Source organism: Theobroma umbraticum, unplaced genomic scaffold, assembly GCF_002168275.2.
Source record: "Theobroma umbraticum cultivar Fairchild unplaced genomic scaffold, ASM216827v3 scaffold_50.0, whole genome shotgun sequence".
Lineage (NCBI taxonomy): Eukaryota > Viridiplantae > Streptophyta > Magnoliopsida > Malvales > Malvaceae > Theobroma > Theobroma umbraticum.
The window spans coordinates 7,169,477-7,186,579 of record NW_018397261.1 but is presented as its reverse complement, the minus strand read 5'-3'; the positions used below and the strand labels follow the sequence as shown (position 1 = coordinate 7,186,579).

Genomic DNA, 17,103 nt, shown 5'->3' with positions numbered 1-17,103 from the left:
ATTAAATATATAAAATTATTAAATTAATTAAAATTATTTTTTTGACCCATAGGATTGACCCTGCCCCAACCCCCATCAGCCCATTGATTTGGTGGGTTGGCCCATTTAGGCCTGGTTCAAATATGAGTCAAAATTTTTCAACTCAATCCACTTCATATTAAATAGAAAATGAGTCGGTCCGATGGGTCAGGCCCATTTTAACAGGTCTAATTACAAGCAAGATAGTAAAGTAATTTGACAAAAGTTGGAGTCGATATTATATACCGGGAGTAGACAAAAGTTGTAAGAAACACAAACCAAAAAGCTATTACATAACTTGCCGCTACTAATAAAGTGATAGAATTTTTAGAAGATATTTTTTTAAAAAGTAATTTTTTAAAAAATTTAAATATAAATGTGTGAGAATAAAGATAAAATTATATAAAATTATAATTAGATTTTTTAAAATATTGATAATGGGAATAATTACTATAAGAATAAAAAAAAATCAATACTTACTTGTCCAAATATTTAATATTAAAAGAGTAATTTTTAAAAAATTTTAAATATAAATGTGTGAGAATAAAGATAAAAAAAAAAAAAGTTGAATATAACTTTGGCATGATGCACAAATAAGATTCTAAGCTATTCAAGAAAATTCATATCAGTTATTATTCTTTTATTGCCTTCAATCAAACTTCTATATTTTTATTTTGAGTCAAATAAGTCTTTATAAATAATTATTAACTAATTTTTATTAGTCAAAATGTCCCGTGTCATTTATATCCACATAACAGTAACATAATGTTAATGTAGAGGGTAAAAATATCGCATGGTTATGGTATCATACCTAATTAACATGTCATGTTTCATCAATTATAATATATTAGCATGCAACGTTAGTGTCATGTGACATAAAATGACAACTAGTATTTTGATTAAATCAATAATTAGTTATAAGGGTTTATTTGATTTAAAATAAAAATATAAAAGCTTATTTGACTCAAAATAAAAGTACAAAAATTTGATTGACCTAAATATAAAAATATAAAAGCTTATTTAAATTTTTTTAAATAGTTTAAAGGTTTTTTTTGGATATTGTGCCTATAACTTTCCTAAAATCATGACCTAAATATATAATAATAACAGGTTAAACAAATCAAAATAAAAGATCAATTTTTTTTACAATATTTTAAAGTAATCTATATCTACTTAAACTAGCCAACAAAAGTTATTACATAAATATTTCAAATTTAAATGTTTAAAACGTAAAATATTTTTAAATTTTAATATATCTACTTAAAAGTAGCTAACAAGAGTTATTATATAAAAATTTCCAATTTAAATGTTAAAAATGCAATAATTTTTAAATTTTAATGTAAATACATGGAAATAACGATATAAATATATATAGTTAAAATAAGCCTTCTTCAAATTTTAATCTAAATGTATAAAAATAAAAGTAAAAAGTCGGAACATAACCAAATTATTAGGTTTTATTTTTGTAAAAGATTTTAAATTAATTCGTATTCTCTTTTTATAGAGTAAATTAAAAACATTATTGTCAAAAGTCATATTTAAATTTTAATGTAAATGTATGGAATAAAAATAAAGTATTAGTAGTTGAAATTAGTATTTTTAAATTATTAACATAAATGTATGAGAATAAAAATAAAAAGTCATATATGACCATCCAAAAAAACAAAATCAATATTAAGTTTTATAAAATGATCTGTAAAGAATTTGTATACATAATATATTTACAATATTAATTTTTTAAAAAAGTAACATTTTTTAAATTTTAAAGTAAATGTATAAGAATAAATATACAAATACTAATATTTGAAATTTGCATTCCTAAATTTTTGATATAAATGTATAAAAGTAAAGGTCAAAAGTCATGTTCGACAAATTAAAAGCAAAAATAAACTCAATATTAAGTCTTTTTTTAAATTTTAAAATACTTGTATATTTTAAAAGTATTGCTGAAAAATTCTTCATAAAATATTTAAAATGTTAATGTTAAAAAAAAATTCCAACTTAAATGGAGAGATAAAACACTTATAGTTGAAACTAACCTTTTTAATAACTTGACTTAAATGTACAAGAATAATAGTAAAACGTCATATAAGACAAACAAATATGAAAAACAAAATCAATATTAAGTTTTTCTAAAAATATTTATAAGAAATTTGTATCTTCTCAAACTAGTTAGTAAGAATTTTTACATAAAACATTTAACATTTTAATGTTAAAAACATAATATTTTTTAATTTTAACATAAATGTATAAGAATAAAGATAAAATTACTTCTAATTGAAATTAGCTTTGTCTAAATTTTGATGCGAATATATAAGATTAAAAGTAAAAGGTCAGACAAACTCAAATTAATAATAAAATTAATACTAAATATTTTTTATAAAAATTTTAAGAAATTTTTATTATTTCAAACCTTAAAAATTCTTACATAAAATATTTAAAAATTTTATGTTACAATAATAATATATATTTTTAATTTTTACATGAATGTATGAGGATAAGAATAAAAATACTAATATTTGAAACTAACTTTTTAAAAATCTTGATGTAAATTTATAAGAATAAAAGTAACAAAATCATATTACACAAACAAAAAAAAATCAATATTTAGCGTTTTTATAAACATAATGTAAATTAATTTTTATGCTCTCAAATTTGCTAGAAATATTAACATAAATATATAAGAATAAGGATAAAACTATATAAAGTTGAAATAAATATTATTGAAATAGATGCAGATGTATAAGAATAAAAGTAAAAAAGTCATATTGCCCTTTTTAAAAAAGTAATATTTATTTTTTTTTATTTTAAAATAATATTTAGTTAAAATAAATATTTTTAAAATCTTGAGGCATGTGTATCAAAATAATAGCAAAAAGTACTATTACCCAACTGAAATAAAACAATCGATGTTTGCTTATCTAAATATAATTACTATCAACATATAGCTACAAGTTTAACTGGAATTTATATTCTTTTTATAGACTTGTCTAAATATAAATTACTATTATAATTAAATAATTTTAAACGTATTTTTTTTGAAAGGTAATTTTAAACATATATGACCGACCTATTGTATGAAATAGAAAAAATAAAAATAAAAAACACATAAGTTAACTAACAAATGAACGTTTGGATAAGACTTGAAATTGTTATATAACATAATATCATATTATTATAGTTTAAATTAATTTTAAGGTATTTGAATAGGATTTCATTAAAATTTAACTATTTATATTCTACTCGACATCAATTATTAATATGTAAAGAAAATTTAAATCCAAACCTGAATTCAAAATAAAAAATAAATTTAAAATAAATTTTTATGTATATTATTTAATTAATGAATGAAATTTAACTAAAAAAATTTAAATTTAAAATCATATTTAGAATAACTAAGGAATTTTAATAAATATTTCATTAATTATAAATAATTTATTAATAAAAATAAATAAATAAAACTAAAATTTAATATTAAAAATTATTATTTATAATGAATATGCTATAATCACTATCCCAAGCTACAACAAGTAATAATTTTATTTTTTGAAATTTTATCCAAATCAGATTATAAAATATTTTAAAATTTTTTAATTGAATCTACTAATATAAGATATTTCATTATAAAATTATCTATTGTTATTTTTAAAAAAATTATACTATAAATATGTGTATAAATGTTTATTATGTTATAATTTAAAAAGTTTAATTCAAATTAAAAAGTGCAACAGGCCAAATACAAAAAATATAATGTGAAGAAGTTATTAATTTATAAATAAACTTTTTATTTTATTTAAAAATATAAGTTAAATTTTTTATTTCTCTCATAACAAATTATTTATTTTGGTTTCCGGTTTGTCGGGTCGGGGTTGATGATGACCGAGATTAGAAGAGAGTCGGGCAGGTACAATCAATGATCCAATCAGGAAAGATTGGACGGTCCACAATGGTCCTCTCACTGTCTCAGCTCAGGCATGATCACGTGACACACTTTCCACATGATATGTTAAACACACCTCGGCTTCCCTACCCTTTTCCCATTTTCTGCCCTTCTAATGTCCACGTCACTGCAATTCGGCGTCTTTCAACGATGATATCAATGACCATTCTTCACCGTGTGATCACCACCGCACATACATTTTCGTCCGTTGATCACTCTCTTATCCTCCTTTTTTTAATACTCCCGTCCTCTGCTAAGCCAAAGCCCAAAGCAATTGTAGTAGATAAATGAAAGCACGGGAAAGTAAAGCACATGTAACCAAAGGTCTTTTCTCTCTCTAATCTGTCTCTCATTATACTGCAAAAACCCAGAGTCCCTTTTCCTTCCTTTCTCTATCTGAACATCTCTGTAGCATCAAAAAGACCAGGTAACCTTTATTTTATTATCAGTTTATTAATTAGTACATCTATTGCTTTTTTATCCTTTACAGAAAACCCTAATAAGGAACCTTTAATATGGACTTGGGATCTGTTATTTGAGGAAACCAAATGATGTTTTGATTTTAAGGAAATGGGAAGATCTATCTCTTTTTTTGTTGGTAGGTGGATCAATATTGGATTTTTATGTTTGGATTTTAGGGAAGGAGGGGTTTTTATTTGGTAGGTTATTTTTTATGATTGATTGTTTTGATTTTTGTGGTGATTGTTTATTGTTTATTTATATGTTGGTTAAAATGGGTTTTTGATGGTTTTGGTGAATTTAGGTTTTTGAAGCAACATTTCTGAAAAATGGAAAATGGGGTAGAAATGGTTGATGGTTCTGTTATTGTAGACGATAAGGTTGTGGAAGAAAAAGTTGCCAATGAAAAAGTGGAGAAGAGGGTTGTTGATGGTTCCGATGAAATAAAGGATGTAGAAGAGGAGGTTTTTGAGGAGGCAATTGGAACACAAGAGGGTTTGCAGGAGCAGACAGAAAAATCTGGACAGGGGGACGGCAGTGTAGCTGCTGATGCAAATGGAAATGGTGAGACAATCAGTGACGTTGGTTCAGAGGAAGTTCAGGAGAATTCAAATTCAGAGCTTGAAGCTGAGACGTTTGAAGAGGCTGTTGGGGTTCCAAGTGAGGTTGAACCTCTCGAGGATGTGTTTCCAAGTGAGATTGGACTGAAGGAGGATTTGGTTCCAAGTGAGGTTGAACCTAAGGAGGATATAGTTCCAAGTGAGGTTGGACCTAATGAGGATGCAGCAGTGTCAGTGGAGGAACTGTTGGGTGGGGAGAGTGTTGGTGATAGTGTGGTGTCTGAATAATGATTGAATGAGGGAGGGACTGGAATGGGAGCAGGGACTGATGAATTGAGTGGTGGAAAGGAGTTACCTGAAATCAGTGGTATTGGAGAAACAGAGGTCCTGAGGAATGAGGGTGAAGGAAATATGAAGTCTGATACAGTAATTGAGAAGCCTGTAAATGGAGATTCTGATAAGGTATATTTGGAGGGAACATTGGCAGACCAAAGTTTGGAAACTTTGGAAGCTGATGAGGTGGGGAAGGATGTAAAAATGGAAACCAAGTTGGAGGTTTGGCGTCGAGAGGTTAGGGGTGAGGAATCAAGGGAGGATGCACTGGCTACTGATTATGAAGACAAAAAGGTGGGGGAATCTGCTGATACTTCAGCTGGCCTGATTGTCAAGCTTCAAGATGATGAAGTTGCATTGAATGACAAGTCAGCTAACCTTGACAAAGGAGATCAGGGAAAAGAGAGTACAGAAGTAAAAGGTGCCACAGCTGATCTTAATCCAGTAGATGGTGGAGATGAGGGTGAAAAAGCAAATAATGCTTTGGCTACTGTGGAGATGGAAGATAATAGGTATAGAGAAGTAAAAGAATCATCAGATGCATGGGGTATAAAGTATAACGGTGAGATTGATGAACTGAAAGATATGTTGTCTGAGTTGAGTACATCTGTGGGAGGGACAGATGCATCTGAAAATGGGAACTTATCTTCTTCAGAAAAGTTTTCAGATGAGAGGAATGTGAAGATTGAGGCTGGTAAAACTGATTTGAGAACAGAGGTTCATGATGGTTCTCAATCTGAGCTCCCTAATGAGATGGTGGATAAAGTTCAAGATATTCATTCTGTGACAGAAGAACCTGAAAAGAAAGTGGAGAAAGATCAGGAAGATAAGCAAAGCATCCAAATGACCTTAGAGCATCAAGTGCAACATGCTCCAGGATCTTCTTTGCCTGAAAAAGCTGAAGAATCTGGAAAGAAAGCAGATACAGATCAGGAGCTGAAGCAAAGCAACCCTGTGATTAGAGAACGTGAAATTTTACCTGATCCAGTGCCTTCATCTGTAAAATCTACAAACTCTGCTGCTCCTCCTTCTCGTCCCGCTGGCCTTGGGCGTGCTGCTCCGTTGTTGGAGCCTGCTCCTAGGGTGGTCCAACAGCCTCGTGTAAATGGCACTGTCTCTCAGGCACAGACACAACAGACTGAAGACCCTGCTAATGGGGATGCTGAGGAGGGTGATGAGACTCGGGAAAAGCTTCAGTTGATTAGAGTTAAGTTTTTGCGGCTTGCACATAGGCTTGGGCAGACTCCCCATAATGTTGTTGTGGCACAGGTTTTGTACAGGCTAGGATTGGCTGAGCAGCTCCGGGGGAGGAATGGGGGCCGTGTTGGTGCCTTCAGCTTTGACCGTGCTAGTGCTATGGTTGAGCAGCTTGAGGCAGCTGGAAATGACCCCTTGATTTCTCTTGTACAATTATGGTGCTTGGAAGACGGGAGTTGGTAAAAGTGCCACTATTAATTCGATATTTGATGAGTTAAGTTTGGTACTGATGCTTTCCAGACAGGTACAAAGAAGGTTCAGGATGTTGTGGGTACCGTACATGGGATTAAGGTACGTGTGATTGACACACCAGGCCTTCTGCCTTCCTGGTCTGACCAACGCCCAGAATGAGAAGATCCTTCACTCTGTTAAACATTTCATCAAGAAAACACCTCCAGATATTGTGTTGTACCTTGATAGATTGGACATGCAAAGCCGGGATTTTGGTGATATGCCCCTATTGCGCACTATCACTGAGATCTTTGGACCATCTATTTGGTTTAATGCGATTGTGTTCTGACTCATGCCGCTTCTGCTCCACCAGATGGTCCTAACGGTACTGCTTCTAGTTATGACATGTTTGTTACTCAACGCTCTCATGTTGTCCAGCAGGCTATTCGTCAGGCTGCTGGGGATATGCGGCTCATGAATCCTGTTTCATTAGTGGAGAACCACTCTGCATGTAGGACAAATAGGGCAGGCCAGAGAGTGTTGCCAAATGGTCAGGTGTGGAAGCCTCATTTGTTGTTGCTCTCTTTTGCATCTAAAATTCTGGCTGAAGCAAACACCCTTTTGAAGTTGCAAGATACTCCTCCAGGAAAGCCTTTTGCTACTCGAACGAGAACACCTCCTTTACCTTTCCTTCTTTCGTCTCTTCTTCAATCAAGACCGCAAGTTAAGTTGCCTGAAGAGCAGTATGGTGATGACGATGGTTTAGATGATGATTTAGATGAATCCTCAGACTCTGAGGATGAATCAGAATATGATGAGTTGCCACCTTTCAGGCGGTTGACAAAGGCCCAGATAGCAAAGCTTACTAAGGCTCAGAAAAAGGCATATTTTGATGAGTTAGAATATAGGGAAAAACTTTTTATGAAAAAGCAACTGAAGGAAGAGAAAAAGCGGCGAAAGATGATGAAGAAAATGGCTGCTGTAGATAAGGATCTGCCAAGTGAGTATAATGAAAATGCAGAAGAGGAAAGTAGTGGTGCTTCTTCTGTTCCAGTTCCCATGCCAGATTTGGCATTGCCTGCTTCTTTTGATTCTGATAATCCTACTCATCGGTACCGTTACCTTGACAACTCCAACCCGTGGCTTGTAAGGCCTGTTCTGGATACTCATGGTTGGGATCATGATGTTGGTTATGAAGGTATTAATGTAGAAAGGTTGTTCGTAGCTAAAGATAAAATTCCCATATCATTTTCTGGCCAGATTACGAAGGACAAAAAGGATGCTAATGTCCAAATGGAACTAGCCAGTTCTTTAAAGCATGGGGAAGGTAAAGCAACTTCATTAGGTTTTGATTTGCAGACTGTTGGAAAGGACTTGGCCTACACTCTGCGCAGTGAGACAAGGTTTAGTAATTGCAGGAAGAATAAGGCAACAGCTGGCATCTCAGTTACACTCTTAGGGGATGCAGTATCAGCTGGAGTGAAAGTTGAAGACAAATTGATTGCTAATAAGCGGTTCCAGGTAGTCATGACTGGGGGTGCCATGACTGGTCGTTGTGATCTTGCTTATGGGGGCAGTTTGGAAGCACAATTGAGGGACAAGGATTACCCTCTGGGTCGCTCTTTGTCTACACTTGGGCTTTCTGTCATGGATTGGCATGGAGATCTTGCTATTGGATGCAATGTACAGTCGCAGGTCCCTGTTGGACGGTCTACAAACTTGATAGCACGAGCCAATTTGAATAACAGAGGTGCAGGACAAGTCAGTATACGAATAACCAGCTCAGAGCAGCTTCAGATCGCTTTGATTGCGCTCCTTCCTTTATTGAAAAAGCTACTTGATTATCCCCAACAAATGCAGTATGGACAATGATGAAAATTAGGTTTACATTTGTGCAATAGCATCCAATGCGGTGGTAGGACAAATTTTTAAATATGGCCATCTCCAGTGGTCTTCAAGAGTGAGTGAAAGTAAGGTGCTGAAATTTCTATATGTTTCCAACTTTTTTTTTCTAATTTCAACAGTATCATCGTGGATTATAGTGATTGTAGTTTCCTTGTTAGATATTTGGCATAAGGATTTTTTTTGTTCCCATGAAACCATGGTCAAGAATTGCTTCTTTTCAATCGTTCCTCTTGCCTATATTCTATTTCTTCTGTGAGTGCGGAAAACTGATTCATCTTGAGTTTTGTTCATTCCATTCCCGACCGCTTCTGTTTTTTGGCAAACATGATGGTGTTGGGGCTGAGCGACAGCTAGATACTTGTCAAAAGAAGAGAGTTATATCATCAATATCAGTGTGTCAAATTTGTTAGCAATTTCTTTGATATTTCATGCTAGAAGATAAAAGAAGAATACTGCAGAAAATCTCTGTTTAACTGAGTTTAAGGCTGCGGATTAGGGAATGTATTGATTTGCGTAATCTCCTCATCACAAGTCAATGTTTAAATCTCCAACTCCCTTAGACTTGAATATGCACCGTGCCCATTACTCAATTGGATAGGAAGAATAAGCATTACAAGTATTAAAGATTAATGACTGTATATTGAAAATACCAAGTCAAGAACATGTCATAAGTTAGAAGTTAAAAACTATTAGAAGAAAAAGATACTTAGTTAATGAAACCTTAAGACAAACTTAAATCTAAGAAAAATGCAGAAAAGATAAAATAAGCCAGGAAAGCAAGCTCTGTACCAAAATAAACAAGAAGAGGAGCAATTCTCCATGGAAATCTCAACTTTTGAGGTCTCATGTTGATTCTTTTGCACTAGACGCGCAATGATGAAAATCTGCCTTTTTCTGTTGAGGGTAACTCATACCCTATTGGAGAGTGGAATGACTCTCTTGAAAATTTGTTGAAGGGATGCGTTGCATTGTGGGAAATCTCCTGCAAACGGAGATAAGGTGTGCTCTGGGAAAAGGTAAGGGTGGCGTAATAGCATACTAGCTGTCCACCTTTGGTTTGGATCCCTAGCAAAGCACTTCATTAAGAAATCCTTACCCATGCTTGACATGTTTTCTAAGATGTTTGCTGACTCTCCCCACAAAAGCTTGTCCCTCAAATCCATTAGATTACGATAAGCCCATGGCAATCTCCCATTAATCATCTGAAGGATTATGCAACCCAGTGAGCATACATCCAATGCACCAGTGATATTCTCAATGTTGGATTCAAGAGACATTCAAGGTTCAGTACCTCGAAACCCACATCGCTAAACTTTTGTATCTTAAAGGAGGTAAACCAATATCATCTTGAGAAGGAAAAACCAGAATATTACCTGGTTTGGACTCAGAATGGATGTATCCTTTTCAGTGAATCTCAACAAGGCCTTCAAGTGTCATCTGTGCGTAACATTTAGCATCTCGTTTTGGTATTTAATTTAACCGTCATACTTTCTTCATCAAATGCAATAGACTTTCTCCCGAAGCATATTCAAGAAACATGTTGTAGAGGCTTCTTTCATCTTGCACACTAATAATGGGGGAATCAATAAACTGTTGAAGGATTTCCTCTTCGTTCTAAGAGAAGAAGACATTGCTCCATCGGCAGATTGTACAGCATAAAATTGAGAAGTGGGAATTTTTGTTTTCATAAAATGTACGACACCTTATGATCCCTTTCCAAGAACCTTAATCTTCACTCCTTTCACCTCCATTCTCTCTGTTAACTAGAAGAAGTCATGCTGTTATTAAAGCATCCTAAAAGTCCTGTGCAGTATACATAAACAATAATTACAAAAGACCCAATCTGCAAAACACCTTACCAGAGAAAATTCAACCCTTGCATACCCTCATAATCCTTCCTATTTAATGGTATCACAAGTACCGTCTCAGCCAAATTCCAGAAAACAAACAAATAGCAGACTGGCACCTGCAAGTTATAAACAGACACTAGATTATCCCACGTATGTATCCCAGATATGTCAAACAAATGCAGAACTCTTCCTGCAAAAACCATCAAACCCAAAATTCATTGAATCAAATCGAAACCTCGAACATGATAATCCAAAAAGATGGAAGACAGAAAAACTACTGATGCTGCAACAACCGTGCCTTAAGCGAACCCCCAGGGAAGGGAGCAAAATCGTGATCGGGAGTTCACAGAAAATTCCACAGCGAGAAGGCATGTTGGCTGATGTGAAGATCAAGCAAAAGGAAGAAACGGGACTTTACCTAAGACTTTTCATTTTATGGCTTTTCAGATTGGATGTCGAAGTAAGAACCAGGTATATATGTGTTCTGTTCTGGGTATTAATAGCTATCTCCAAACAACGTCAGCTGTGCATATATTAATCAGAGGTAAGAAGTGAGAACCAAGATGATTGCTCCACAACCATCTAGGGTATTCGTACGTCTGAACTCAAGCTATACATAGAAAATAATTAGAAAACAAAAACTGCAGATGCTGAAGCTATACCATTTGTTTGATTGGTAGGGTTTGGGAAATCAAAGCTAGCTAATCCAGATGGATATGAGAACTATAAGTTATCCTTATCACATTGACAAAGAAAATTGAAATCATCAGAATTAACTTATCCAGCTGAATCAACTTTCAAAGTCGTCAAACTGAACCAAGGATAAGCAATTGAATTGGGCACGCCAGCAGGGGAAGTTGGAAGTGGTAAGTTTAATGGGCTAATGATAGGTGAAGAGGAGGATGTTGCCATGGTGATTCGAAGACGGGATTATAAAAACATAAAAACAATTGATTCCCTAGAACAAATGAGGCTCTAATACCATATGACAAATATAAGAGAGAATTGAATTTATGATTAAGGATGGTGTTGTAGCCTTGCCTCTACTCTGAATTTATAATACATGGCAAGTCTCTTAGATAAGAGGATATACCTCGTATGAGATTACATCAAATCATAGATAGGCTAGGATAAGATTATATCAAAGTACATGATAAGTATATAAAAGTTATCTTAGATTAAATTCTAAATGTTGTGATTGTGAAGATTGGTTTAATTGCTTATTCTTGATTGATTTCGATGACTTTGACGATTGATTCAATTCCTTATTCTTAATTGATTATGAACTTTATTCTATCAAATAATAGATTTTCCTTGAAATTTTGCTAAGAATTAATTTTCATAAAATGTAGAGAAATCTTGAACATTATAGCTATTTGGAGTTGTAATCCATTTTCAAGAAGGATATTTATTTACTTGTCTGAGAGAGACAGACATGCACACACGTGAAGCACTGAAGACAGTGGAAAGAAAATGTAACTCTTCTCTTGTTTTCATTAATTAAAGTGATATAATTTACGCATGATTTTGATTTTTGAAGCCATAGTATTATGGAAAATTGAGTTGAAGATGGACTTTTTCTGCCACTCTGTGAACCCACAGTGAAATCCCAGTGAAGTTGAGTGATCATCGACCATGTATTTTTTGGCTTTATGTTTAGCCTGTTACCTTGTGACTTGTGAGTATCAACAATTATGGAAGCTTCAAGCTATGTACAATTATACATGCTAGCTTGGTTATGCTGTTGTTTATATTTATTGAATATTTTATATTTGATTCTTTTGACTATAAACTCCTTTTTTTATAAACAAATTAAAGTTAATACATATGCAACGTTTTATTTTTATTTTTAGAGAAGGGAATTCGACTATATAGATAACAAGGGTTTTGATACAGTTTATGACTATGTGTTCTATGATGTTCCATCACTTGATATTAGAAATTTTTTGATGAATAATATGTTGGAAACATGTTTCCCTTGTTTGATTAGAATTTAATAAATTCTGATTTTTTAAAAAAATTATCTTTATTTTCTTTGTGTTTTTAAGCACATGTCAATATTGAATTATTGATGCAATCAAGTGATAGAAAAATTAAAGAAATCAAAATTTGTTAACCATTATCAGATATCTTTTGTGTTTGTGTAAATACTTTACATATATATATTTAATTTTTTAAAATACCAATATTTCATTGAAAAATCAAGCTTCAATATCTATGGCGTCAAAATTTTTAATTATAATATTGAATATGCAATTGGAAAATAAAATTTTAATTATAAAATAGCATTAAAAAAATTTCTTTTGTATAAGAACTTATTTGTCAATTATAAATAAAATTCTATAAAAAATCAACAAAATTAACATTCAAATTCATTAGCTCTTTATTGGACAATTCAATGAGAATCTAACTTAAAAAGTCTTGGTTTTAATCCTAGGATGGAACAGAGGATGGGCTTATGGAATAGTAGAAAATTACCTCTCATTGTTTATTCAAACTTATATATATATATATTTCAAAAATAAAAATTCAACATCATTATTTTTTTATTAAAATTAATTAAAATTATAATAATTTAATAAAATTATCTCACACCTTTCTCTTTCTTTCGCCCTGATTTAACGTAAAGGTGTTCATAATTTAGGTTGGGTCCGATTAACACATTTAAGACTTAGGTTCGACTTAATTTGTTAATTTAAATTAAATTTTTTTATTAAAATATTAATATTTTATATTTTAAAAAGTATTTTAGAATTAAAATTAAATAAAATAATGTCTTGGGCCTAACCAAGTATTAGAAGGTCTTATAGGTATCTCCAATCATTATTATTCCACAACCATATAAAAAGAGAACAAAGTGCATCCAAAAGGTTAAAAGAAAGAAAAATCAATCTGCCAACATTGCATTGTGGCCTTTTCTTTTGATATGGAGACAAGAACAAGCTTAAGCCACCATCACTTTAATAGTGTATCACTACAACATTGTACTCGATGAGAGCATTACCGGTGGTAGTGTTGAATTCAAGTAACTTCGCTGACGCAATTCCACGTGCCAGTCGGAAAACGCCTGAGCCGCCTATGATCGGCATCTCACGGTGTGGCACAGCCGGGTTCCTGCCCAAAACGGTCAGAGTGCTGCCGTTGTACTCACCGCTTGTGAAAACCAAGTTCATGGCCATCAGCAGACTCAGTTCCTCTTGCCCAGAAAACGCGTACAGTCCTTGAGCTCGACCCAGTTCTTTGGTCGTGGGTTTGAGCCCTTCTGTTAATGGGTCATCCATGATGAAAACTAGACCAAATGCAGTTGGCGATTTGGCAGTGCTGGATGCATGGGCAACCCGCACCGCAGATACGTTCTTTCCTGCAAATCTGTCGTGAAAGAAGAAATGGAGCTTGGTTATCTTTTCCTTTGCATGAGGCAGCTTACGGAACCATTCATCCACTTCCTCCGGTCCTTCAAGGCTGCAATGCCCCATTGGCATGGCTAGCAAGAAAATCATCATTAGAGCAGCAAGCTTTTCCATTATAGTTACTCTCTGTTCCCCTTTTGCGTCCAAAAATGAAGCCTGGGCAATGCTTTATATACTTGAGGAAATTCAGCAACTTGGCATTAACACCTTTCAGGTGGAACTTGGAAGCATTTGACCTTTTTTTTAAAAAATTTATTTTTGTAAAACCCAAGAATTGGTATGACGAAGTAATTTGCTTATTTATGTACGTGTATATGTTAATATATATACACACAAGAACAAAAGTTCTCGGCTTCTATTTGATATATTTTTCACATGTTCAACAAATTTTTTATATTAACATCATTTTTATCATTAGATTATTTATTTTATCATTAAAATTTATGGTTTATGGTTTAAGATTTAGAGATTAAGGTTTTTAGTTAATAATAAGGTTAGACATTTGATACTAAGTGGGGAAGAAGATTTCTATTGGTATATGTATATACCAAATTCAAATTTGTATCTGTATGTAAATATTTTTAGTCTATTGTTTACACAATAATTAATTGAGAATGCAGACCTAAAAAGCACCAAATACTAATTTATTCTGCATGTGTTACACCTGCTCCACTACAAATGTTTTATCCTTTTTTTATCAATAGTGTGACTGGTCATGTTGGGTTGGGTGAGAGTTTGTTGATGATTTTTTGTTTGTGGTTTTGTTTTAATTTTGTTCAATAACATATTTTTTTTAGACCAAACTTGTTTGAATTTCGTATCTCGTGTTGGTAATCTCTAATAAAATTGCATTTTTTTTGTCCATTAAATTCTCAACTTATTATTTTATATCAAATGAATCAGATGAAAGATATCGACATAGTTAATTATATAATTAATCACTTGTATTAACACCCATGTAGATAAAATTAGATGATAAGACATTCATAGAAACAAAAACTAGTTGACATGAAAACTCATGGACTGAGTTTATCATATCTTGGTTACCTTTTCCTTTGCACATGGAACCATTCATTCACTTCTGCAGACCCTTCAATGCTGTATTGCCCCTTTGGCACGGCTGCCAAGAAAATCGTAATTAGAGCAGCTAGCTTTCCCATTTGCTTCTCTCTGTTTCCATTTCACATCCAAAAATGAAATCCCGGTTTTATATACTTGGGAAAGCAACTGCTCAGGAGATGCCAGCTTTTGCATTTTTGACTTCCCCTTTTAAATTTATCTTTGTTAATAAATTTCCTTTCCAAGGCATGGGTTGGTATAGTAGGTGGCAGTTCGTGATCCCAATTGTCCAATCCGATTGGTCTTTGCAACCTGTCTACAACCAAAAATGGTCACAATTTTTTTACTCAAAAATACCTAGTGGCGTTATCTCTTTATTCGCTGGTTTCATTATCAGATAAGAGTGATCAAATGAGGATGGTAACAAGACAAATCCAAGCTGTAGTTGGGCGAGTATTATGCATGTGCACGTTCATGATTTTGTTCAACAGAAGATTCTCCAGAAACATTGCTTCCAATTCTATAAGTTAATGCAAAAAATTTCTGTTCACATTCAAAATACTCCTATTTAGTCATATGTTAAAGAAGACGGACATAGAAGCATAACATTTTCTAAATTTGCTTGGAATTAATGTACAAAAAAATCATATGAAAATATATTTCAAATACTTGAGGTAATTTCTTGCCGTCCTGCCCTGGCCGTTGCATGCAAAAATACACATACCTCAACAATGGAAAATTTGAAAGCAAGCCATCGTCACTAATTATTAATAATGAATCACTACAACATGGTATTCGGCGATAGCGTCACCAGTGGCAGTGTTTAGTGAACGTGTTTTGACTGTTGCAATCCCACGTGCCAATCGGAAAACGCCTGTGCCGCCTATGATCGGCATCTCTCGGAGTCTATGAAACACTGGATTCCTGCCCAAAATGGTAAGAGAGCTTCCGTTGTACTTACCACTGGTGAAAACCAAGTCCATGGCCATAAGCAGACTCACTTCTTCTTTCCCAGCTGACCCATACAATCCTTGAGCCCGACCCAACTCTTTGGATGTGGGTTCGGGCCCTTCTGTTAATGGGTCACCTATAACGAATACTACACCAAAAAAGGTAGGCTATTTACCACAGCCGGATGCTTGGGCAACGCGCACTGCAGTTAGGGTTCTTCCCTGAAAGCGTGTCCTGAAAGTAGAAATGGAGCTTGCTTACCTCCTCTTCTGTGTAAGGAAGCTAATGGAACCAATTATAAACTTCCTCGGGCCCTTCAGTACTGCAATGACCCATTGGCATCACTATTGCCAACCAGCAAATCACTAGAGCAGCAAGCTTTTCCATTGCTTTCTGCTCACCTTTTGCAACCAAATATGAAGTCTAGTCATTCTTAATTTATACACTCGAGAAATATAACTTGGAAGGTGCCCTTCTCAGTGCAATCATCAACCTTTTCATTATTCTAAACTTAATTGTTTAATTTGATTTGTTAATGTCATAATTTATGACATAGATTTGTATTTTATGTACCAGTTCTTGATGTCAATTGTCCAATCCGATTGGTCAAGTAACGTGTTGAGACTGAGCTGGTACTGTGCATGGGGGACGCAACCAATTATGCTCATCTGTTTTTTCCTCCCTCGAAACTACCTACTGTGATTCTCTTTCGCTGTTTCACAAGATGCAGTATCAATTGGAAGAACAAGACAAAAGGCAAGCGCGGCAGTTGGTCACATGCAATGTCCATGCGTAATTAGCATGGCAAAAATTTAAACGAAAAAGGCTCTCCAGAAAACTAGCTAGTTTCAATTTCTCTAATCTTAACATAAATAGGTTTCACAGTTGATTAATTAATTTGTTCACTTTCCAATTTGGACAGTGTGTTCAGATCTGTTAAATGAGGCAGAATATCCTAAAAAGTTTCCAAATGTACTTTAATTGAGCCAAAATTTTGAGTGTTAAAAATTGAGTAATTGAGTGTTAAAAAGTGATAAAAATTTTGATTAGTGAATAGAAATCCTCTACTTATACTTACTGTCTCGTATGATATTTTTTTTCATAATTTTGTGTCACTGGTCTAGTTTTATGCTATCAACAAAATATTTTAACTCCTAAATTTAAATTAACAAAATATTTAAAAAAGCTCT

General features: G+C 33.4%; 1 protein-coding gene and 3 pseudogenes across 2 annotated transcripts; 1 reads left to right on the top strand and 3 right to left on the bottom strand.

The window, feature by feature from the left end:
- Nucleotides 1–4,069: 4,069 nt before the first annotated feature.
- LOC110417486 (translocase of chloroplast 120, chloroplastic-like) lies at nucleotides 4,070–8,788 on the top strand. Its single transcript, XM_021429844.2, is given in 7 exon segments — nucleotides 4,070–4,385; nucleotides 4,722–6,694; nucleotides 6,697–6,732; nucleotides 6,735–6,779; nucleotides 6,782–6,909; nucleotides 6,911–7,076; nucleotides 7,079–8,788. Coding segments are annotated over 6 exon segments (3,855 nt in total). The 5' UTR covers nucleotides 4,070–4,385; nucleotides 4,722–4,746; the 3' UTR covers nucleotides 8,611–8,788.
- A 233-nt stretch (nucleotides 8,789–9,021) lies between these two features.
- Nucleotides 9,022–11,503, bottom strand: LOC110417488 (mitogen-activated protein kinase kinase kinase 20-like; annotated as a pseudogene). The gene is made up of 2 exons (XR_016351306.1): nucleotides 10,503–11,503; nucleotides 9,022–10,399 (listed from the first exon to the last, which is right to left on the bottom strand). The product of XR_016351306.1 is annotated as a mitogen-activated protein kinase kinase kinase 20-like (transcript).
- Nucleotides 11,504–13,453: 1,950 nt separating this feature from the next.
- LOC110418587 (dirigent protein 22 pseudogene) lies at nucleotides 13,454–14,017 on the bottom strand (annotated as a pseudogene).
- A 1,712-nt stretch (nucleotides 14,018–15,729) lies between these two features.
- LOC110418523 (dirigent protein 22 pseudogene) lies at nucleotides 15,730–16,300 on the bottom strand (annotated as a pseudogene).
- Between the last annotated feature and the right edge of the window lie 803 nt (nucleotides 16,301–17,103).